This window comes from Ahaetulla prasina, chromosome 9, assembly GCF_028640845.1.
Source record: "Ahaetulla prasina isolate Xishuangbanna chromosome 9, ASM2864084v1, whole genome shotgun sequence".
In the NCBI taxonomy this organism is placed as follows: domain Eukaryota; kingdom Metazoa; phylum Chordata; class Lepidosauria; order Squamata; family Colubridae; genus Ahaetulla; species Ahaetulla prasina.
In genome coordinates this window covers 112,641-136,990 of record NC_080547.1, presented here as the reverse complement: position 1 = coordinate 136,990, position 24,350 = coordinate 112,641, and the positions used below count along the sequence as shown (strand labels likewise).

The following is a 24,350-nucleotide window of genomic DNA, read 5'->3' as shown; positions in this document are numbered from 1 at the left end:
AGATTTTCCCCCCCTATTTTCCTCCCCAAAAACTAATTTGCGTCTTATACTCTGAAAAATATGGTATTTTTCTTGTGACAAAGCATGAAAGCAAAGTTGGACTTTGAAGAAGTGGGATAGATAAAATATTGATGATTTTGGGTGATGCTAAGACTCTTGGGAATATCATGATAGCAAGGAAAATAAACAACTAGAGCAAATCATTCAGTTCTGAGGCACAAATGACCAGCTCAAATTACCAAACTGTGAACACTTGAATCCTAAAGCTTTTGTAGAAAGGACAACCAGCAGCAAGTGAATGCATTCCATTGCAATAGCAATGAATGCACCATTAAGAGACCTCTAGATTGAAGAAGATAATGCTAGAGAAAGACTAGAACATACTAGGTAATTACTAAGAATCAATATCAACTTCATGATATTTAATGTTTTCCTTTCCCTGGTGTCCATCCAAGTTTTGTCCATCCATTTATGTTTGCAGTGGCCAAAAAATAAACCAGTTTTTTTCATTGTGAATTAATGTTTTAGCAAAATTCCAATTCTCATTTCTACTACTTGCTGAGATGAATCTGAACAGGTAATGTTCAAATTTAGGTAAGAATTATTTTTCCAAATCGATATAAAGAAAAAATACATAATATCCTGTTGGTACCTAAGGCAAGTACCACACTCTGGGAAGGTATCTCTCATAAGACAGCCGCAAATTGTAGTATAATTTTGCCATTTTGAACCAAGTGGGAGGTCCTGCTGTCATTTAAACTTTATTTGCATTAAAGAAAAACCAGAATTGAACCACTCTAGAATATCCCGAACAAAATCCTTGGTTCTATATCTGAAATTGAATCTTTTGTGCCTTATTTTACAAATTGCATATCCTTTTTCTAAAATTTGGAATTTGAGGTTTTACAGGTAAATATAAAAAAACAATATTTCAAGCCATGGTAGTGCATGGATAGTGGTGGTGCATTAGAATACTGTATGTACGCTAATTCTGCTGACTGCCAGAAGTTTGATCCTGGCCAGCTCAAGGTTGACCCAGCCCTCCATCCTTCCCAAGTTCCCAAAATGAGGACCCAAACTGTTGGGGTCAATACGCTGATGTTATAAACCACTCAGAGTGCTTAAAGCACCGTGCAGAGGTATATATGTCAAAGTGCTATTGCTATAGCCTTGGAAAACAAGTCCTGCAAAGGTTCCTGATTCTAACCCTAAGCTTTCCCTGTCTCTTGGGGTTACTGAATTGGTCAAGAAACATCCATGTATCTAAATGAATGTGCATCTTCCTGATCAATGTGGCCATCTCAAAGAAGCAGCAGTGGAGGTTGGTCTTCCTATGCACGTGAGTGTTCTCAACATGGGGATTGGCTGGAGCAAGGATCAGTGAAGCGAGTGTAATAAACAGAGAAAAACAATGAACCTGTCCACAATACCTGCCTTCCATTGTGTTGGCAGATCTTGCCACTAACGCCCACTTTGGGTTGAGCTGCTTGAGGGGCTGCACAAACCAGTCACCCCAACTTAACATTTGGTGGGACACCTGAGGGAGCAGGACAAAGCTCTCTCTCGGCAGCCGTGGGAGAGGTCTGCGGGCCTTCTCGGTGTCACGGCTGTTGAGAAGGACGCCGGGTGGGCAAGGGCGAGTGGCGGACGGCGGCCATTTCCCTGGACGCGAGGTGAGGCCGCGGCTCGTCGCTGATAACGAGACCGCGGCTTGTTCTTCTGTTGTTCCGCATTGGACTATCCTTAGTGTGTCAACCTCCCCCCAGCCTGGTTTTTCGGGGCGATGGGGGTTGAGGGTTGTTTCTGGCTCCTCCACCGCCCTCCCTGTATGGGTCTCTCCTTGAGGTCTTTTTACCCCGCTCCTGCCGCGTTTGGAATCTGCGGCCTGTTACATCATGCCGGCTTGCTTCAGAGGTGCCTGGCCCGGTTCCTGGGAAGGCCCCGGATCTGAGGAGTGGCCAGGCCTTTGGCCTGTATGGGATTCTCCTTGAGGACATTTTATCCCGCTCCTGCCGCGTTTGGGAACTGCGGCCTGTTACATCGTGCCGGCCTGCTCCAGAGGTGCCTGGCCCGGTTCCTGGGAAAGGCCCCGGACTTGAGGAGTGGTCAGGCCTTTGGCCTATGGCCAGTATTTGGATTAATTGGAGCATGGGGTCTGCTTGGAGAGATCTTCAGCCTTGGACCATCTTGGCGGAGGGGATTGGTGCGGTGGATATTGGAGGTGTCCTGGCCTTTGTGGGCCCGCTTCTTCCCATTATTAATATGCATTGTCATCGGCACTTATATGGCCTTTCGGGATTCTGGCCAGGATTGTTCCTTGGAACTGTGGTGGAAGAGGCCTGGAGACCGGTTTGGGATCTGCCCGGGGGACTTATCCAGAAACAGCTGTAGACATTGCTGGCGGTGATAGAAGACCCACCTACCTCACTTTTTATAGATTTTAGGACTGAGCTATTTTTCCATCTTTTCCATCCTTATCTTATTTGTCATCATGTGCCAGCCACCATTTGACGAGTCATCGGTCGATGGGCATCCATTTGAGGAACTGTATAATATCCTGCCATCCTGGGACAATTAGAAAGGGCCTCTGGTGGTGCAACAGGCTAATGCAGCCTATTATTAACAGCAACTGCTTGCAATATTGCAGGTTCAAGTCCCACCAGGCCCAAGGTTGACTCAGCCTTCCATCCTTTATAAGGTAGGTAAAATGAGGACCCAGATTGTTGGGGGGCAATAAGTTGACTTTGTATATAGTATACAAATGGATGAAGACTATTGCTTGACATAGTGTAAGCCGCCCTGAGTCTTCGGAGAAGGGCGGGATATAAATGCAAAAAATAAATAAATAAATTATCATCTCCCGTCGACTTCTATCTCCTAGCGATGTGTTATTTTTTACGATTTGTATACGCTATTCGGTACAGGAACTCTTGCGCCTGCGAGGTGCCCCCGCCTCGCAGGAATGGCCTGTTTTATTACCAAGGGCTGGCCTCAATGACAGGTCTTGGGGCCCACAGAGGTGGCATGCGTCGAGGAAGAGCCTTTGGGGTTTTTTAGATAGGGAATTTTTAAGGGGTGGGAGGGCAAGGGCAGGTGGGGGTAGCCCGTCGGGGGGGGGATCCAGTTCCTGCGCGTGCTCGCGGCGTTCACTTAACAGGTTCGAAGGTTACGGGGGAAGATTGCGTTCCTTTTGGTGAGGGTGGTTCTATTTGTATGGTAAGTGGGAGGGGCAGATATGGCGGAAGCGAGGGATCACATCGTTTCTTGGGGACGCGCGCTCGATGTTTAAAGGCGATCGTGCGTTCCGATCCCTCAGACTTTTCCCGTTCCCCGGATGGTCGAGACCCTCAAAACCTGGGCCTTCGGCTGATGTTGTGCAACGCACGGTCCGTGGTCAATAAGGCCCCCCTAATATATGATCTTATCCAGGGGGGTGCTGCGGACCTTATGGGCGTTACGGAAACCTGGTTGGGCGCAGAAGGGGGCGTGCCCCTTGTTGAGATGTGCCCACCGGGTTTCCGGGCATTCCATCAGCCGAGGGCCCAGGGTGGGGGGGTGGGTGGCGGTTGTGATTAGGGAGAGTCTAGAGCCGAGGGAGACCACTGTACCTCAGATGGCCAGGTGTGAATCCCTCTTTGTGAGGTGGGGCCATAGGTGTCAGATAGGCTTGTTTGTCACGTACCTGGCTCCTTGCTGCGTGACAGCTGCCCTGCCCGAGCTCCTGGAGGTGCTTGCTGGGGTGGCAGTTGAGACCCCTAGACTTATTGTCATGGGGGATTTCAACTTGCCATCGACCGGCATGTCATCTTCAGTTGCTCGAGAGTTCACGGCTTCCATGACGGCCTTGGACCTGACTCAAGTAGTTGATGGCCCCACTCACAGTGGGGGTGGCACCCTGGATTTGATTTTCATCTCTGGTCAGTGGTTGAAGGATCTGGATTTGAGGGATTTAGTCATCGAACCTTTGTCATGGTCAGATCACTCTCTCCTTCGCCTGGACTTTCTGACCGCCACTCAACACCGCAGGGAGACGGAACCAATACGTTGGTTCCGTCCCAGGCCCCGATGGACCCAGAGAGGTTCCAGACGGAGCTTGGGCCGTTTCCTGAGGGTCTGGCTCACGGCACGGCCGAGGAACTTGTCGCGGCTTGGGAACGGGCCGCGGCGGGGGCCTTGGACCGTGTCGTGCCTATGCGGCCTCTGACCCGGCGTAGGTCCCAACCAGCTCCCTGGTTCTCCAAGGAGCTGAGGAGGATGAAACGCTGGAGAAGACGCCTAGAGAGTACCTGGAGGTCCAGTCGTTCGGACTGATCGGACTGATCGGACACTAGTTAGGTCCTATACTAGGACCTACCTAGTGGCAATGAGGGAAGCGAGACGTTCCTACGTCTCCTCCCTCATTGCGTCGGCAGATAACCGCCCGGCCGCCCTGTTTCGGGTTACTCGCTCTCTCCTTCAACAGGGGGAGCGGGATGACCCGTTGCAGGGACGTGCTGAGGAGTTTAGTGGTTATCTATACGACAAAATCATTCAGCTTCGGGATGGCTTGTACCAAAATTGGGTAGATCCGGGTGGGATGTCAGAGAGCCGTCTTGTTGAGACTATTTGGGATGAGTTTGACCCTGTGGCTCCCGAGGACATGGACAGGTTGCTGGGTAGGTTGAACGCCACCACATGTTTACTGGACCCGTGTCCCTCCTGGTTGGTGCTGGCCGCACAGGAGGTGACACGAGGCTGGCTCCAGGGGATTACGAATGCTTCCTTGTTGGAGGGGGTCTTTCCGGCCGCCTTGAAGGAGGCGGTGGTGAGGCCTCTCCTCAAGAAGCCTTCCCTGGACCCAGCTGTTTTAGGTAATTATCGTCCGGTCTCCAACCTTCGCTTCGCGGCGAAGGTTGTAGAGAGTGTGGTGGCATGTCAGCTACCCCAGTACCTGGAGGAAACCGTCTATCTAGACCCGTTCCAGTCCGGTTTTCGGCCCGGTTACAGCACTGAGACGGCTTTGGTCGCGTTGGTGGATGATCTCTGGAGGGCCAGGGATAGGGGTTATTCCTCTGCCTTGGTCCTATTAGACCTCTCAGCGGCTTTTGATACCATCGACCATGGTATCCTGCTGCACCGGTTGGAGGGATTGGGAGTGGGAGGCACCGTTTATCGGTGGTTCTCCTCCTATCTCTCCGATTGGTCGCAGACGGTGTTGACGGGGGGGCAGAGGTCGGCCCCGAGACGCCTCACTTGTGGGGTGCCTCAGGGGTCAATTCTCTCGCCCCTCTTGTTCAACATCTATATGAAGCCGCTGGGTGAGATCATCAGTGGTTTCGGTGTGAGGTACCAGCTGTACGCTGATGACACTCAGCTGTACTTTTCCACACCGGACCACCCCAACGAAGCTATCGAGGTGTTGTCCCGGTGTCTGGAAACCGTACGGGTCTGGATGGGGAGAAACAGGCTCAAGCTCAATCCCTCCAAGACAGAGTGGCTGTGGATGCCGGCTTCCCAGTACAGTCAGCTGCAGCCGCGGCTGACTGTTGGGGGCGAGTCATTGGTCCCAATGGAGAGGGTGCAACTTGGGCGTCCTCCTGGATGGACGGCTGTCTTTCGAAGACCATTTGATGGCCGTCTCCAGGAGAGCTTTTTACCAGGTTCGCCTGGTTCGCCAGTTGCGCCCCTTTCTAGACCGGGATGCCCTATGCATGGTCACTCACGCCCTCGTGACGTCTCGTCTGGATTACTGCAATGCTCTCTACATGGGGCTCCCCTTGAGGGGCACCCGGAGGCTTCAGTTAGTTCAGAATGCGGCTGCGCGGGTGATAGAGGGAGCCCCTCGTGGCTCCCATGTGACACCTCTCCTGCGCAGACTGCACTGGCTACCTGTGGCCTTCCGGGTGCGCTTCAAGGTTTTGGTAACTATCTTTAAAGCGCTCCATGGCATAGGGCCGGGCTACTTACGGGACCGCCTGCTGCTACCGAATACCTCTCACCAACTCGTGCGCTCTCACAGAGAGGGACTCCTTAGGGTGCCGTCGGCCAGGCAGTGCCGTTTGGCGACACCCAGGGGAAGGGCCTTTTCTGTGGGGGCTCCCACCCTCTGGAACAAGCGTCCACCAGGACTTCGCCAACTTCCTGACCTTCGAACCTTCCGCCGCGAGCTTAAGACACATCTATTTATCTGCGCAGGACTGGACTACAATTTTAAATTTTAAATGTTTAAATTTTAAATTTGGTTTTAAATGGGGTTTTATTATTTATAGCTCTATTTTAAATATTCGGCCTATGTAATAAGTTTTTTAATTTAATGTTTTTATCTTGTACATATATGTTTTTTAAGTGGCTGTGAACCGCCCTGAGTCCCTAGGGAGATAGGGCGGTATAAAAGTACGAATAATAAATAAATAATAAATAAATAAATAAATAAATAAAGCTGCAGGTACTATCTCTGTGCCAAATGACAGCCCAAATTTTCTTTAAATAAAAAAAAATCAAGCCAAACAAAAGAGAATTTCCAATTTCCGCAGCCAGTGAACCCCAGGAGTCACCTGTTCAAAAGAGAAAACTGAAAACAATCCAGCAGTTCCTATCCTGAAACTCCCACATGAAATCAATAAGGAGGCAAATATTGCCTGGTTTTGGGAAGGGGATAACAAATTATGCTGACACTCTTTTCTGCCAATCCCAGGATGGCAGCAACATCCATTAATTTGGCCACAAGGAAACACACAGGATTACCTTCCCAGCAAAGACCCTGCAATGTCAGACAGAAAGAGACTGCCAGCCATGCCACAAGCTAAATTCAATCTGACAAAATATATGATGGAACTCAAGACTTTACAAGCAAGTAACAATTATTTTTATTCAGATACATCCAGCAATATTACTACTTGCTCAGATAAACACAAAGCAAGTTGGAATAAGCATGGAGAGCTCACCTTAATTTTGTCTAAGCATTTTCTAGCTTTCATGCCAATTCTTCCTTTAAAACAGGAAAAAACTGAGTATTGAACATGCTATCAACTGCTTTGCTAAGCATTATTAAATATAAATATGGCTTTGTAGAAAATAGTAACATCTGACTCCAGATTAGCTGCATTATAATCCTAACAAATAATTTACATCCTGGGTTCAGCCAAGGTTAGTCAATTCAAGTGTATGCTAAAACATTTCTACTATAAAAACACATTTTTGGCCCTTTGTTACTCTTTCAGGCTGCCTAAAGAGTGAGGAATCAACTTTCTCAATCAAGTTGTGTTCTCATTTTCTGCATTTCAGAATAGCAATTTGAAAGGTAGGAATCATGTATACGACTGGCAGGAGTTACTCTGCCTTGGAAGCAAATTGCTTTATATAAATATTGCAGAGCAGCTGGCCAAACATTTCATCAAATAAATAAATACTGCATTGCTTCTAGGGAGGCAATCTGGAATGTCACTTTTGGCCACAAGAAGTCCATCATCAAGCACTGAAGGTTTCAAGATGCTGGGCTCGCAGCATTTTCTTGGCAGCAATAATGGTGTTTTTCATAAGCATGGCAACAGTCATGGGGCCAACCCCACCAGGAACTGGCGTGATGTAACTGGCTTTCTGCTTGACTCCTGAAAAAGGGGAAAGAAAGAAAGAAGTGCAGTATTTAGATGACAGATCTAAGAATAACAGAATAACAGTTGGAAGAGACCTTGGAGGGCTTCTAGTTTAACTTCCTGCTCAGGCAGCACCCAGACAAATAAATATCCAATCTTTTCTTAAAACCTCCAGTGACGGAGCATTCACAACTGCTGGAGGGAAGCTGTTCCACTGGTTAATTCTTCTCACTCTCAATTTATCCTTAGTTCTAGGATGGATCTCTCTTTAATAATCTATTACTTCTTATCCTGCCTTCAAATGCTTTGGAGAATAAGTTGATCCCTTCTTGTGATAGTAGTCTTCCAATACATGAGAGGCTATCATGTCACCCCTCGTCCTTCTCTTTGTCAGACCAGACGCACCCAGGTCCTGCAACCATTCATCATGCGCTTTAGTCTCCAGTCCCCTAATCGTCTTTGTTGTTCTTTGCACTCTTTGCACTGTCTCAAAACAGCTTTTTTGGGCTGTGGTGACCAAAAGTGGATGCAGTATTTTAAATGCGGCCTTACCAGTGCAGTATAAAGCAGTACTTCATATGATTTTGACATTAACCCTCTGATAGTGCAGCCTAGGACTATCCTGGGGGTTTTGGTAGCTGCAGCACACTGCTGGCTTATACCCAAGTGGTTGTCCACTAGGATTCCTAGAACCTCTCAGAGTTACTGCTGTTGTGCCAAGTACTTCATATTCTATATAACTTTGCATTAAGTTTTTCTTGCCTGTGTAAAACCTTACTTTTTTCATTACTGAATTGCATTGCATTGTATTGAATTTCTTGAAAGTCCCTTGTCTCGTAACTGAGTTCCCCCTTCACAGAATATCCTCCTGCAACTGCCCTCCTCCCTCCTTTTCACAATGGCCCCCAGCTTTTGTTAATTGTACAGCAACTCAAGGTCAGGCTTCAGATGATACATACTCATTTTCTGAACCCTTGGCTTTGAATGACTGAAATAAGATCACATACAGAAAGCCACAACAACTTTCCCAATCCCATAACCTACCCAAAGCTTTTCCCAATAGAGAGATGCAGTATGAAGTTACAGGGAAGAACTATAGGCTCTGGGGACAAAGTATTTACTAGTTAGCTACATTACCACCAACTTCATTTCCTGCCATTTGGAAAAGTGATGCAAATTGTCCAAAGATTAGCTTCCTAACATGTTCAAAATTACAAATTACTTTCTGCATTAGAATGGGCATGTAGAGGCAAGTGATAGCTCCTGTAGCTGAAACCCCCTACCCACTTATCAGAATGCAGCTACAAATCTTCATATCAAGAAGGGATTTAGACCTTACAAATCAATTGCCTACCTTCAAAATCCACATCTCCAACAAGTTTTGGCTTGGCAGTGACAGGATCCTGGATTCTGTTTATGCCAACATCAATTACAGCAGCTCCTTCTTTGATCATATCAGCTGTAATCAGATTGGGAATGCCTGAAAAACAATAGTTAATATTAAAAAAACTACTATGGTTTGCATAGTTCACCGAGCTGACAGAAAGACAGAAAACGCAGATCCACGGCCAGGCCTTTGGCTTGGGACCCCTCCCGAGAGCTCCACATGGCTCTCCAGAATGCAGAAGGGCCCCTGCAGAGGCTTTCTAGCACTGTCACTTGGTTGGGAGCCAACAGCTTCCCCTCAGGAAGTTCTTTTTTCAACTTTCTCTCCTAAACAAACTGCTCAAGACCTTACCTGCGGCTGCAACCACAATGTCAGCAAGGATTGTGTGCTGTTTGAGCTGCTCTTTTGGAGTGTAGCGGTGAGAAATTGTTACTGTTGCATCCCCTAAAAATAATAAAATATAACAATAAAAATATGAAAAACAATAATAATGATAGAACAATTTACTCTGAACCCATTAAAAAGCCATATAAAGCAGAAATGAATGAAGCTCATGTTTAATAGAGAGCCTGAAAGTTTTGCAAACAACTTGCTAAATTCTTGCATCATAATTAATAGCAGTGGCACTACAATAGAAACTAGGATCAAGATCTGGGATTGGTTGGGCTGAAAGGACCAGAAATTCTATCCTGCTCAAAACAACTCTTGGACTAAGCAATCTGGTTTTAACAGGAAGCCCCTCAGACCGGGCTACAGTTGAGGTATCTTGTGGGTTTCATTGAAGAAAACAAGGTTTGTACAGTCCTGAGAAGACAACTATAACCCCAAAATATAAAAGTGGGTGGATTGCAGCCTTGGAGGCTTCCCCTACTGGCCATTCACATCTACGCTCCAGTTCAGAGGACTCTTGATTCCTCTTGACTCTTGATTCCAACAACCAGCATCTTGGAAATGCAACAACACAAAGATGCAGCTCAGTGGTCTCTGCCTGCCTGCTTTGCCTTTAGGCTGGCAAGCTGGCTCTTTGGCCATCTCACCCCTCTTAAAATGTGCCTCCGTGTGCCACAATGAGGGCACACAAATTTTCCCCAAAAGTTATGAATTAACTCATCTAGACCCTCACCTCCTGGGCGCTCATGCCGTCCGTCTGTGTGGAGAAGCATTGCGATGGGCATGCCAACATTCTTGGATCGCCCGGCCACCACCACGTTCTTGCCCAGGGTTGGGATCCCTACAATAAAGCACACAAAAGCCTCTCAGGGAATGTGTTTTCCTGGGAATATCGGCATCAACAGGATAGCAAAAGCAATAGCATTTAGACTTATATACTGGTAGTCCTCAACTTATCACAATTCAGCCCAAAATGTATGTGGCTAAGTGGGAAATTTGTTAAGTGAATCTTGCCCCATTTTAAAACTTTTCTTGCCACATTTGTTAAGTGAATCACTGCAGTTGTTAAATTAGTAACATGGTTGTTTAATAAATCTGGTTTTCCCACTGACTTTGCTTGTCAGGAGATTGAAAAGGGGATCACATGGCCCCAGGACACTGTGACCGTCATAAATATGAGCCAGTTGTCAAGCATCCAAATGTAAATCATATGACCATGGGGATGCTTCAGCTGTCGTAAGTGTGAAAAATGGTCACAAGTCACTGTTTTCAGTGCCATTGTAAGTTTGAATGGTCACTAAGTGAATTGTTGTAAGCTAAGGACTACCCTTTCCATAGCGCTTTACAGCAGTCTCTGAGCAATTTACAGAGTCAGCATGTTACTCCCAACCATCTGGGTCCTCATTTTACCAACCTCGGAAGGATGGAAGGCTGAGTCAACCTTGAGCCGGTTAGGATGGCCCTGCAATACTGCATCCTAACCCCTGTGCCACGGGATAGGTACCCTGCCCCTACCTGTCCTCTTGATGATTTCCCACACGCCCCAAGGTGTGGCAGGCAACATGGAATATTGGTCCAAGCACATGCGGCCTACATTCACCACGTGGAATCCATCCACATCCTTTTCAGGGTTCACAGCGTTGCAGATCTTTCGCTCGTCGATATGCTCTGCAAAAAAAGGGAGACTCTCAGTGTCTGACCACAAAATGGGGCACTGGCAAAGAGCCAAGGGACTTATCAACACGGGAGGCTGCAAAGTGTTGCCGGATGATAGGAATTCATCTGAAGGAGGGTTACTGCACAAAGTACAATTGACTGGACTTGCAAAACTCAGAAGTGACAGGTTGCTTCGCAGCATTACAGTTCAACTTTCCAAACATTCCAAAGATCAGGAATGTCTGATACAAATCTCCCTCCAAAAGCCCAGGACTTGCTCACCTGGTAAAGGAAGCTGCACAAGCAAGCCATCGACATTGGTATCGTGATTTAGTTTGACAATTAAATCAAGCAGCTCCTCTTCTGTGACAGAGGCTGGTTTCAGGATTGTCTCACTACTAATTCCTGCAAGGAACAAATGCAATATAAGGAGATTGAAGTTACTCGAAATGGCCTCTCCGCATGCCAGTTGATGTGGCCCAAAATAGAAGAGGCTGACAACATGCGGTTCAGGAACCTCTCAGCAGCTGTCCAAGATCCTGCTGTGGGACTGCAGTCCTGGCTGCTGCGACCACATCTACCGGTTGCAGGAACAACCCAGAAATCAGCTGTGAATGACAAACCTTCCTGCAAGGTCCCATCCTCATCCGCCATGAAACATCCAAGGGCCTGAAATTTCCTATCCAATTGCTAAATTCTGCATCCCAGTCATGTGCAGACCCACCAGTGCCAAAGCTGATGATTCCCTTAAGCTGAGATTTATGCTGCATTTGGGTATTTTTATGATCTGGGCTTGAACTGTCCTAAAATTTGCATGTTACACTTTCTGACTCTGAAGTGAAGCTGCAGCAGCTGCTTGTCTTCAAGAGGAGGGGGCAGATGGACCTTCAAGACAACCCCACCCTTTCTTTCTCTGAAGAACAGGCTCACAGCATTGCTCAAGCAAGCGCTGCCTGGCAGAAGGCCAGAGAGAAGGCGGACAGACACCCCAGATTTAGCCTGCCCCACTCCCGACAGCTAGCTGGGGAAGTCAGCTCAGGCAAACTCACCCACGTCAGCGGCTGCTCGGGTCTTGTTCAGCACATAGGAGTGGCTGGCAGGATTTTCTCCCACTAGAACTACGCTGAGATGGGGCCTTTTGTGGCCAGCAGCAACCCATTGTTCTACTTCGTGGCAGGCTTCTCGCCTAATCTGCCGGGCCAGCTTCTGTCCAGAAATGACAACTGCTTCATTCCTGCAAAGGAGGAGCTCTTCAGACTTCCAAGAATTGAGCCTTGGTTTCCCTAAGCAGCCCGGGCCATTTGTGCACACTGTCCCCAGCTGACAAACACGGGGCCAAATAAAAATGAATCGAAGTAGGTTCTCTGCAGGAGGAGGCCACACACAACATCTCAGCCGCAAGGAGTGGCTGCACAGAGGTTGGTGCAACTTCAGAGCTGAGCCCCAACTGGGTGCCCAGAAACCTCCCTCTGAGACTGTGAAATACCACATTCCACAGCCTGTGGAATCTTAGGCAGAATGATGGTTTGACCTCAGGATGGGAGGCTGCAGTGTTTGGTTTTTCCTGGTACTCCACTTCCTCTTTGTTTGATATTCTCCTTTCTAGCCTACGCAGGTTTTCCCTATAAACTTCACGCGGGAGTCTTCAATCCAGCTTTGGCTCTCTTTTTGATGTTCCCAAAAGCACATCCTGCTTTCCCCACTGACCACCCTATTCAACCAAGTCGCTGCTGGGCAATTCAAAGACGAAGGCCCGGGCAGCCTTTCCTATGACCCGTTACTCCAGAGGGCAAATTGTCGCCATCACAACTTGCTTATCTCGTTGCAAAAAGCAGCCAAGTCAAGCGACTCCCCGAGCAAGGAAGCTACAAAGCGCCTCCTGCTTGGGGGGGGGGAGGGGGGGGAGAAGAGAGACCTTTCAGGACAAGGCGCTCCAAACTAGCAACCGCGTTCTCAGTATTGCATCATGCATCCATGAGGCTTTCGTGGGTGCGAAAATTCCCCGCTAGAGGAATCCGAGGCAAGGCACGCAGCCCAGGCAGCGAACGCGGAGCTCTGGCCCAGCTACCTTTGCCCGGCAGGTGGGCTGGACTACAGCACCCATCGCTTTGGGCAGGATTCAGTACTATGGGGGATCCGGCAAGCGCTCCCGGGGCCGTGCGGTGGGGGCGATGCAAGCAGCCCGCAAGATTTCATCAGCCTGCAGCGCGGCGAGCGGCCACTGGGGGGAGCGGTCCACCGCCAGCTCAGCGCGGCTGGGTCCTCCCCGAAAGGCGCACGCCAAGGGAGCTGGAGCCCCGGGCAGCGCCCTCCGGGATGCCGCGGCCGGCTTCGGAGGCTTCCCCAGCGGAGCCCCAATCGAATCCCCTTCGCTTACCTGGGGGCCGTCAGATGCAGCCGCCGCGCAGCCCTCGGCAGATGTCGGCAGCCGCAGCCATCGCAGCCGCCGCCCCCTCCCCAGGCGGCCCGGGCCGAGGCTCGGAGGAGCAAGCGCGGGTAACCCAGAGGCGCCATAGCCGCGAGAACGACGAGGAGCAGCAGAGGCGGCTCGAAAGCGGAAAGCGGAAAGCGGAAGGCGTTCGCAAAGCTCGCCTTATAAAAACTCCGACCCCGCCCCGCTCACCCGCCCGCGCGGCGCCATTGGCTAAAACGTTAGGGGCTCTTGCGCAGGCGATGACGACAGCGAGGAACTCGGCGATTGGCGGAGGGAAAAACTGACGCAACACACGGACCGACAAGGACAAAAGGCGGGCCGAGGCGCCTGCCGAGATTTCTGATTCGTGAAGCAGGGCAAGCTCTGCGCTCATTGGCTCGTCCCCCCCCCCCGCGCAGCCTGTGCTTGAGCTGAAGGATAGACTGCTCTTATACTCGAGGCTCCTTGCAGGGGAATACTCAGCAGGGATCCGCCCCGTGCTAAATGATTTGCTGTCCACAATTTTACAAAGGAAATTCCCCGAAATTTTTCTGCCTGTACAAATCTGTACAAAGGGCCTCTGGTGGCGCAACAGGCTAATGCAGCCTATTATTAACAGCAACTGCTTGCAATACTGCAGGTTCAAGTCCCACCAGGCCCAAGGTTGACTCAGCCTTCCATCCTTTATAAGGTAGGTAAAAGGAGGACCCAGATTGTTGGGGGGCAATAAGTTGACTTTGTATATAGTATACAAATGGATGAAGACTATTGCTTGACATAGTGTAAGCCGCCCTGAGTCTTCGGAGAAGGGCGGGATATAAATGCAAAAAAATAATAATAATAATAAAAATCTACGCTGACTTTTAGTGTTAATTTTTTCAAAATGTATAAATTGTTTTGCAATTTCCTGTAAATTTTTCCTAGATATGTATTAAAATGACTAATTCCTAAGCCTTTTTTTCTCCTTGTGAAAAAAGGGACAAGATTTGCCCTTCCTCAACCTATTAATGCTCCAGGACCAAGGGTTCCTAAAGATAATAGTGTGTATTAATTTTAGCCATACCAATCAAGAAAGCAATATTACTAATAGTAAATGACAGTGGAAAATCCCCTGAAGAATATAATAAACTGATTATTATTGCACCAAAAACAGTAACTACCTAAGTTTGGCAACATTACTAGAAAATCTTTGTTTTAAAAAAGGCTTTTTAAAAATTTTCACAAATACCGTTGTTTCAAATCAGATAAAGTCTTCCAAATTCTTTTAGCCAGAACCCAAGTCCCAAGTTGATGGTAAATTCAAAATATTTGAAATATAGCTAAGAAGAACATAAGTATCTTTATTACACAAATGATCAATTCAGAATAATAGTAACAATTTTCTTAGTTCCAAATGTGGCAAGAATAAGTCAAATCCAATAATGGGACAAGTTCAAATTACATCTAGCTCCCAAATTGCATATCCAGCAAAAATTAGCATTATCACTATTAAACATTCTCTGAGATATCCAATGTATTCAGTTTATTAATTTTATGATCAAGGAAGTTAACTTCCTGTCCTTTAAAAAAAGAACTTTTTACTATTTATCTGGGTTACCACAAATGGTGCATCAATTGTCAGTTGCATCAATTCCCAATAAAAGGGTGACTGGTTTGAAGTGGCAGCTGATTCTTCCCAACCCGTGAAAGCTTTTAGTAACAGCGGTGGCAACTGCATCGAATTGCTGAAATCACAAGTGCTCAGGCTGAATAATTTCCCCCAAAGCATTCTGGGATCAGAAATTTTGTCATTCTATAAAAATGTTAAAAATACATTTTCTCAGTACCCTGTAACCAAAACAGTAAAGTCGTGAGAGGACCAGCTTAGCTAGAAAACAATATACTGGAGTTATTGTTTTTATAAATTGCACCTTTAATCCATATTAGTACTTCCGTATCATGCAGCCTTCGGTGTTGGCATTCTGAACTATCCCCATAAATCATTCAAGGTCAGTAGGTATTTACTACTTTTCCAGAACCTGAAGTCAGAATCCTGTTCCTCATTGCCAAGGGAATTGCACTTCCTTTCTTACAGATAGTGAGCAGCTGCTAAACTATATCTTTCTCTTTTATATTGAAGCTCTTTAGAAGGGCAACGGATCAAAACGAATTTGCATATGACAAGCTGATGAAAACAGCCAACACTCCAGAAGATAACTCAAGATGCAGACTTGAACACTGGGCCCTATCTAACAAAATAAAATTTAATAGTGAAAAAAGTATGATTTTACACTTAGGCAATGACACAGGTACAGAATAGGTGGTACCTGGTTTAATAACATCTAGGAGTCCTAGTTGACAATCGCATAAATATGAGGCAGCAATATGTTGCAGCCACCAAAAAAGCCAATGCAGTCCTAGGCTGCATTAACAGAGAGATAGAATCAAGATCATGTGAAGTGTTGGTAGCGCTTTATAATGCTTTGTGGTAAGACCACACGTAATATTGCAACCAGTTTTGGTTGCTATGATATTGATGTTGATATTGAGAGGTTGAGCCTCTAGAAAGCACAGAGAACAACAATTAGGAGGCTAAAGGCTAAAACATATGATGAAAGATTGCAGGAATTGGATATGTCTTGTCTAATGAAAAGAAGGAATAGGGGTTACACAATAGCAGTGTTCCAATATCTGCCACAAAGAAGAGGGGGTCACCCTATTCTCTAAAGCACCTAAAGGCAGAACAAGAAGCAATGGAGAGAAAGTAATCAAGGAGAGAACCAACCTAGGAGAAATTTCCTGGCAGTGAAACAGCTTGCCTCCAGAAATTATGGGTGCTCCATCACTAGAGTTTTTAAACAAGAGATTGGACAGCCTATTTGTCTGAAATGGTATAGGTATAGGATCTCTTGTTTGTGCAGGGGATTGGATTAGAAGACCTCCAAGGTCCCTTCCCATTCTGTTAATCTATTCTATTATTCAGTTTGTCTTGCTTTGCTGAAAACGCCACCATGCCTGAGGAAAACTTCACAAGCACGAACAATTGTCCCAGTGAAGTAGTTGCATCTTTTAATTCTCTGTTCCACTAGAGGCAGCAAAACACTATTATAACTAAGATCCTGGCAGAATCAAGGATAAGGAACCTGGCGACTTCTGGTGCACTCTTTAGCTTCAGCAATCATGGCTGGAACTAGAGATGCCATGCCCCAGTCCCAATTTGAGAACATCGAATCAGAGCACTCACATCTAAAGGATCACAGATTTTAAAAAAACCATTTCCAAACCCATTGTCCTTCAGAGCCAGAGGGGTTATCAGACCTGAAATCCAATTAATCTGAATTGGATCACAGAGTTGTTCTCAGGATCCTAATTGTCAATATTCAATTTGCAGTAGTGAAGGAAACCATAGGAAAGCCCGCCATTTTGAAGGAAATGGTTTGACCCAGATGAATTTTTGACAAATTCTGTTCTGGAACTGATTATATCCTTTCTCATCAGCAAAGGAGAAATCTGAAACCTGTAGTGAATGCAATTAATAGGCAAGGATGTTTTCCAATGTAAAATATGACATGATTCTCTGTATAGCTTCTATGTCAACATTGTACAAGATCAGCGCTTGTGAGAAATAAGTTTGTGCTGCGCTGGTTTGTTTTGTTAGACTGACTCTTCATACTAAATATATATTACTAAAACTCTTGTATCTGTAACCTTTAACTAGGTGAAATGGTGCGTCATAGGGTAACAATTTTTGACCAAGATACCTCAAATAGGCTATCACAGAATGCATCCAAAATCTAAGATCCGTGACTTCTGCGAGATTGAAATTTGGCAAATTTGTGGTCGCTTCAGTGATGCCATGCTGGTGTGCCACTGCCTGGAAGTTTAGTAGCCCCTCCCCCACAGCTGTCCAGAGACCAGGCAGAAGTTTAACGGTCTCTTCTCTGGCTGCTGAAGATCAAGTAGACTGGTCCTGCCCTAGCTCTCAGTCAGCCATGGCCAAGCTGGCAGAGAACTACTGCTCCCAATGCTTTTTTGCCCTTGTTCATTCCGTTTCTCTGTTTAGGTAAAAAAAAAACCAAAAAAAAAACAACCCTCTAAAATGATGACACAACAGGTCATGGTTGTTTAATTACAGATTTAAAGGAAAATTCTTTTTTCATTGTATTAAGGACCTAATGTGGTTTTTTCCCCAATTCTATCCTCAATTTTTCATGCCCCCAACCCCAATGTTTTCTTGTGATCAGAACATTTTTACTGTGTTTCCCAGAAAATAAGACACTGTCTTATATTTTTTTGAATCCTGAAATAAGCGCTTGGCCTTATTACCATGCGCTCAAAAGCCCAATTGGGCTTATTATCAGGGGATGTCTTATTTTGGGGAAAACAGGGTAGGAAATTTATATCTTTAGTTGAAATTCAAACTTTTGGCTGCTGAACCCAATATGGTGGTTAAACAGCCATACTTTTGCTGGACAATTATGCTGTGTCAAAGATAATCCTGGTTTGTTTATTTATATTCCACCTTTATTATTTTTTCAAATAACAGCACAGTGAACCACCTTTCTCCTATTTTCCTCACAACCACCACCCTGGTGAGGTAAGTTGGCCTGAGAGAACAGTTGACTTATTTGTATAATTTATTTGCCATCCATCTCATAGTAAATAACTCTAGGCAACTTCCAGCATTAAATGCTTCTCATGGCTAAGGCTAGGTTTAGTCCAGAACTCATTGCCTTCCGGTTACTAGCTTGGTGTCTTAACAACTAGACCAAACTGGCTCTAATAATTCCAAATAGTTGCAGATTGAGGAAACCACACCAGATATAAGTAGAAGCTGAAGCCAATAAAGCAACATCTTTACAGACAAAGATCCCATAAAAAATGCAGTGTAAGCTGTAAAATACATTTAATAGTTTTTAAAAAGCCATCATTCTCTCTTCCTCCCACGCTCTCCAACAAAAATAAAACATGATTAAGGTTCATGATGGAAGCTTTGTACATTATTCCACAAATAGACATTTTATTGTCAGAATGACCTCCTACAAAAACATAGTTGTATGATTCCACATAACAAAGAAGTGTGTCAGGGTAACGTTTGCATGAGTTGTTTACAAGCTTGGAAAGAATTAGGATACATTCAGCGTGGAGGCCTCTACTTTATGAGGGTTTGCAGTTCACACAAAGTTGTGCCTACCCCAAACTCAAATTATTTCCCTGAGCTGGCAGCCACTTCTGTAGTGGATGACTTCCTTGTCTGATTGACTAAGAAGAGCTATAGAGCAGGGGTGTCAAACTTGTGGCCCACTGGCTGGAAGCATCACATGCTGGCCCCGCCCCCACCCAGTTTAGCAAAGGGGAGAAAAATCCTGATACGTCACATGATGCCACAGTGATGACATGAGTTTGACAGCCGTACTATAGAGGGTGCAACTTCTCTGATGCAGGAAGGGGGGAAGAGACCTACTCGCACAATACTACACTTCCCCCTTGAAATATTGAGCCCCAATATTGTGCTTCCCCTTTACAGACCCTGTGTAATACCTTAAGGGGTGCTCTTCACTAATATCAGTCTATATTATATTCAATGTAATCACTAGGAGTCAAAAATGATTTGATGACACACAATCCATCTACCCATCCAATGCTCTGCCCAGTTCAGAAACACAAAGTACATGTGGGTCAGAAAGCTTAACATATCACTGCTCATAAGGACTTTTCTATTTGGCATTGGTTTAGTTCTCTCAATTAGTGGGAAAGAAAAATAAAGAATACTACTGAAATCAAAATAGTATTACTTCTAAGAGGAATGAGTGATGTAGTGGCCCAGAGGTGGAGCTCTCGCCTCACAATCAGGAGGCTGTGACTTTGATCCTAGGCAGAGGTAGATACTGGGCACACTGAGACTATATCATTAAAAGAAGATGATTATTTCTAAGAGTTTTAAATGAGCTTGACTATTTTTCTAGCTTCCCCACATATGTATAAAAAGAATACCACTCTATTAAGGAAGTACGATTCTTAAAGCTGTGGCACCTTTCAAGTTCTGGTGCAGTGCTTAGGATAAACCCAAAATACACGCAGTCCTTGATTAATGATAGTAATGGACTGGGAATGGGAATCCCATTATGACGTGGCATGGTCATAAAGCATGACATCACATGCCTGTGCTGGCTTATGCCAGCAGCTCCAAAGGTTCCACAGTCATTAAGTATGTTACATTTGTGAACTCCTGCCAGCTTCTCCACTGACTTTACTTTTCAGAAGCCAGCAGTGGAGATCACGTGACCATTGTAAATGTGAGCTGGTTGCCCAGTGATTAAATTGCAATCATGTGACTCCAGGGAAGTTGCAAGAGCCTCAAGTATTTTCCTTCACTACTGTCATCACTCAGAATGACTGCTGAACAAAAGGTCATTAACCAAAGATTACCTGTAATCCTTTAAATAACGTTTTAAGCATGCAGAGCCCTACTAGAAAAAGAATAACAGGATATAGGGCTTTACAATTGAATTGGAAGAAAAAAAATGTCATTTAAATTTATTTCCCACCTTCAGAATGCTATAATGTCGAACTATTCCTCATTAAAACTCTACCTTATTTGGTATTACATTTAAAGCAATAAAACAACAAATGTCACCTTCTTAACAACAGAAGGAAAAGGCAGTCCTGCCCATCATAGCTAATGAAGATGCATTACTGGGATTGTTTAAAGATAATCTTAGAAAACTCGACTGTCCGAGAATTGGTATAAAAGCAGCCTTTTTATAAGAAAGGCTTTTTAGACTTCAAGCAATTTTAATACTTGTGAGTCTACAACTATTAGCATCCCCTACTATCAGAAACGTCAACAAAAGCAGCAGAAATTTGCATTATATTTCAAATAAATTTCCATCTGAGCCATGACAGAGTTTTGAAAATTAAAAATAAGAGCAAGGTAATGTTGCAAGTATTTTTTCCTATTCTTTTCCATTCTTAGTTTTAATACCGTGGATAAGGAGACTTTCACTGTAAGTTCAACTAGTCTTCTTGAAAAAACTCTAATACAATTAAATGAGCTAAATTTTCCATCTGACATAAATATTGCTGCTGAAATCAGGCATTGGCGATTGGAAGGGGGAAAGACAGAAATACAGCCCACTAGTTTTATGATTTTCCTGTGGGCATCTTCTCACAACTTCTGAAAGGCACAGTTTTCGTATCAGTCAGTTCTGTGCTTGGGAACAGAAGTGAATATCCGCAGTCCATGCATTGTTTTAATTTCTTCACTTAGAGCCTAGAAGAAGGAGCATTGTAAACAGCTATGCAAAAGAAAAAAATAAGTTCAGGCACAAACTGGCAACATATAATAAATAAACTATCCATTCATAGGATAAGAAACAAGCCCAAATACTAAATATAGCAGTTTTCATTTTACTTAGAACAACATTTCTAGGCCACCTTTGAGAACAGAGCTCCTTCCAATTAAAATTAAGACATCTGAACAATGCAAAAGAATCATGAGAGGCATGCATGAAGCCCAAAGGAGTAAATAATTGGAAATACTTGAAATCCAAAGCTCCCATAGAATTCCCATAGTGTTAAGGTCCATCTGCTTACCTGATTAACCATCTGGTGCTGCTGAATTGTTCTCTTTTCCTTAAAATCTTCTGATTCTACATGTATTTCATACATTGCTCCACAACCACCTTGACAAAATGAGTTTTTATCACATTTAGGGATTAATCTGCTTCAATCTTTTCAGCTGTTTAAACTTCACATTTTTAATCTTATTAAGACTATTTTAAGTACAGATTATATGTTTCTATCATGGGAAATAAGTATTTCATAACTGAATATAAAAAACAGTAGCTCACAAGCAGAAAATAGCAAAGTTAATAAATCAGGAGGTTAGTAGTTAATAAATTAGGAAGCATCTTTTGAATAATATGGGACAAAATGATGCTCATTTTAGGTATCGTTCAGACTAATGTTTACTACAGATCAGTTGGATTCTCAGTTAAAACCATATCTAAAAACAAACGAACATGATCATTCACATCTCTCAGATAGAAACCATCTTAACCAAACTTTTAAATTATTTCCAGGGTATTTATCCATATATTTATCCAAAATGCATTATTAACCAAGGGTGCACACCCTAGTCTTACTCCCTCTTCAATGTCAATTTATTCACCCATCAATTCCATTTACAGTATTCACTTCCTCCATATTTGTACAATATCCCATCATCCAAGGAAACCTGGTTTAGTGTGTTGGTGAGAGTATTAGGCAAGCAATGAAGGGACTGTAAGTTCTAGTCCTGCCTTAGGCACTAAATTAATTGGCTGATAATCACTCACTCACCCTCAGAATAAGGTATGGCAATGTGGTATTAGCCCGCCTCATCTACTTCCAAATCACTTTTATTTCCATCAAAAGTGTTGTGCATTTTCTCTACCTTTTTTAATCTTCAGTCTCTCAGACTATTTTTTTCTCATCCACTTTCCTTCATTTCACTTATTCTGTCAAGAATATTTTCTCATGCATTCCATTGAAATAATCCCATATGCTTCTGAGATACGTCACTAACATTTTATCTTGTATCATTCAGAAAGTGTTGCTATTCAAAGCTTCTATTTCATTTGGATTTTGTTATGGTGTTTAGATTGGGATAAAGATTTTTAATTCAACTCTCTCTTCTGGGAGGTCCATCTAAGTGGACATATATAATTATAGAGCCCCCATTATGTCATGTCCCTTTTTCTGTCCAGTGGAATATCATTCTTGTCACTACACATTTTTATCTACTTTTAATTAATTCTGTTGAGAGAGTAATCTATTTTCTCACAGAAGATTTATGCTTTATTATCATTATGGATTGTTTTATGCAGTCACTCTACTTTGTCCCCACTTTCAGAATGTTTTCATCATCTTGTATGTATCCTTCACAAACTATCTCAATTCTTCATTAAAAAAAATCAAACCAACTATGATTTTAGAATTATATTCTGTTTATGCTTAATTTATGTGTTCAAAACAGTTATTTTTCTATAAAGAAATTCACCAAACAATCAGCACTCTTAGTGAGATGTGGGAACTTCAAAGGCCCAGCTTTTCTGCTGCCTCTCATTTTGTTCCACTCATCCATTCATATCAGAATATTTTTCTCTCCAGATTGCAGTCATTAAGAATGTTGCATTATTTTTCCCAAAACTCATCTCTGGTTCTTCCATTATGACTTTTATGGAGAATAACATACACTCTTAGTTTCATACGCAACTGACTTACAACAACTTAGATGCCATCAATTCATACTTTCTAGCATATGTTTTAGCCCATTCATTCGTTAATTAAACATATTTCTTCACTTCGCTGCATTTATTCATCAACGCCGTCCACACAATCAGACCATCTTCTTTTAGATTTTTTATAGTTTACCCTTGCTTTCAAATTCACATATGCATATTAATTTTTTTCATTTCAGTCATAAATTCATTCCCTGTTATTTACTCTTCTTACACTGCAAGTGGCAATCTTCAATACAGCATGGACATGACTAGATCACCTAGAACACGGGTCCCCAACCCCCAAGCCGCAGTCCAATACTAGGCTTTCAGCCATTTGGAACCGGGCTGCAGAAGTGGTGGGTGAGCATGTGTGCTGGTGGGGGGAAAGGGGATGGTTCTGCATGAGCGTTGGGCACACAAATGGAGGTGCGTGCACACGTGCCCCTTGCCTGCATTCCCACCGGTCATGTGGGACCACCCCCTTTCCTCCCCCCCCCCCATGCCCACTGTCCACAAAGCTGAAAACTGGCCTAAAATTGAATTTCTCCATTCATTGTGCCTTTGGTTAATAAATGCTTTCTAAAAATGCTTTAGTAAGTTAGAAAAAAGTAGCACGATTTACAAGCCTCAATTGCATGAGTAGCAACTACATGCAGTATTCCCTGCTATACCAATTTGAAGATGATGTGCAATATACCACATGCAGTATACCATTTCTTAACAGATTTACCCCAAGGAAGTGCACACTATTCTGTATCAGCTAAGATCTCTCTAAATCAATATAACATTGCTTGCATTCTAACAACTATCAGTATATATTTCAGGATGTGGACATTTTTATGTGCTGTTTGATTAGGATTATTTTATGTGCTATTTGACTGGATTATTTTCAATCTTCCAACTTTTTGAGAACTTTCAAAACCTAATGTACATTTAACAGTTAAAAAAAAAAGATGTCTCAATCTTAACCTAAGGATTAAGATTATAAATGCAATGAAACACTAATCAACGCCTTTCTTCAAATCTGACGTTGCAGTAAAATGACCAAGAGAAGACAAGAGCTACGGCAATAGAATAAGCAGACAAATCCTCCATTTCATATCCACAGATGCGAATGAGACAGCGGCATGAAGATCTATCGCAGAAAACCCCCAGAATCCCAGAGATTTCAGTGGGGATCTAGCGAGAAACGTCTCTCCTCACCTGAGATATCGACGACTTTGATCGCAACAGCCTGGGGGAACTTCTCCTGAAGGACTCGGGTCACCCGGATTTCCCCCTCAGTTTGGGAAGCAAAGGATCGCCCTCCGCGGCGCAGAAGAAAAGCGATCTGCGGGGAAACGGACAGGATTCTGGTTAGCAGCAACTTATGCTGGATCGAGCCCTCTGGGAGACTCAGCTCCGGGATCCTGAAGGTGCGCAGGGAAGGCAGCGAGGGATTCCCCGCTTCGGGCAGTCCGCGCCCACTTTATCCCTTTGGTTGTCCTCCGCCAGACTCCCCCGGAGGTTCCCCGCCTCCCTCCCGAGCACCGACCTTTCTCCGGCAGGTGGGAAACCAGGCGGCAGCGGCCATGATGCCGTGACGTCAGAAGTCGGAGCGGGCCGCCGGCGCCGGATGGTGACGTAGAGCTTGCCCCTTCGCCATCAATCGGCGCGGCTCCAAGGCGCGTCTGTGACGCGGCGGCCGA

General features: G+C 44.6%; 2 protein-coding genes across 3 annotated transcripts; both read right to left on the bottom strand.

Moving 5' to 3' along the window:
- Positions 1 to 6,829: 6,829 nt before the first annotated feature.
- On the bottom strand, positions 6,830 to 14,355 carry MTHFD2 (methylenetetrahydrofolate dehydrogenase (NADP+ dependent) 2, methenyltetrahydrofolate cyclohydrolase). Its single transcript, XM_058194815.1, has 8 exons — positions 13,382 to 14,355; positions 12,054 to 12,238; positions 11,287 to 11,409; positions 10,864 to 11,016; positions 10,082 to 10,189; positions 9,310 to 9,402; positions 8,926 to 9,051; positions 6,830 to 7,586 (listed from the first exon to the last, which is right to left on the bottom strand). Exons 1-8 carry the CDS (start codon positions 13,516 to 13,518, stop codon positions 7,447 to 7,449), a joined length of 1,065 nt encoding a protein of 354 aa, XP_058050798.1. The 5' UTR covers positions 13,519 to 14,355; the 3' UTR covers positions 6,830 to 7,446.
- Positions 14,356 to 18,374: 4,019 nt separating this feature from the next.
- Positions 18,375 to 24,350, bottom strand: BOLA3 (bolA family member 3). 2 transcript variants are annotated; one of them, XM_058194819.1, is made up of 4 exons: positions 24,197 to 24,350; positions 23,866 to 23,992; positions 20,993 to 21,081; positions 18,375 to 20,694 (listed from the first exon to the last, which is right to left on the bottom strand). In XM_058194819.1, the coding sequence occupies exons 1-4, from the start codon at positions 24,233 to 24,235 to the stop codon at positions 20,659 to 20,661; spliced, it is 291 nt and encodes a 96-aa protein (XP_058050802.1). In that variant the 5' UTR covers positions 24,236 to 24,350; the 3' UTR covers positions 18,375 to 20,658. The 2 variants fall into 2 exon arrangements, with proteins under 2 accessions (XP_058050802.1, XP_058050801.1); XM_058194818.1 differs by having other exon boundaries at positions 18,375 to 20,669.

Bases quoted from the DNA above. Each gene is read 5' to 3' on its own strand.
- MTHFD2 (XM_058194815.1), bottom strand. From the start codon at position 13,518: ATGGCGCCTCTGGGTTACCCGCGCTTGCTCCTCCGAGCCTCGGCCCGG. The intron at 10,190-10,863 runs GTAGGGGCAGGG...GCTTTATTGTAG, and splicing joins GGAAATCATCAAGAGGACAG to GGATCCCAACCCTGGGCAAG. The intron at 9,403-10,081 runs GTGAGGGTCTAG...TATTATTTTTAG, and splicing joins ACGGCATGAGCGCCCAGGAG to GGGATGCAACAGTAACAATT.
- BOLA3 (XM_058194818.1), bottom strand. From the start codon at position 24,235: ATGGCCGCTGCCGCCTGGTTTCCCACCTGCCGGAGAAAG. The intron at 21,082-23,865 runs GTGAGGAGAGAC...CATTTTGTCAAG, and splicing joins CAAAGTCGTCGATATCTCAG to GTGGTTGTGGAGCAATGTAT. The intron at 20,670-20,992 runs GTAAGCAGATGG...TCCTTCTTCTAG, and splicing joins AGCACCAGATGGTTAATCAG to GCTCTAAGTGAAGAAATTAA.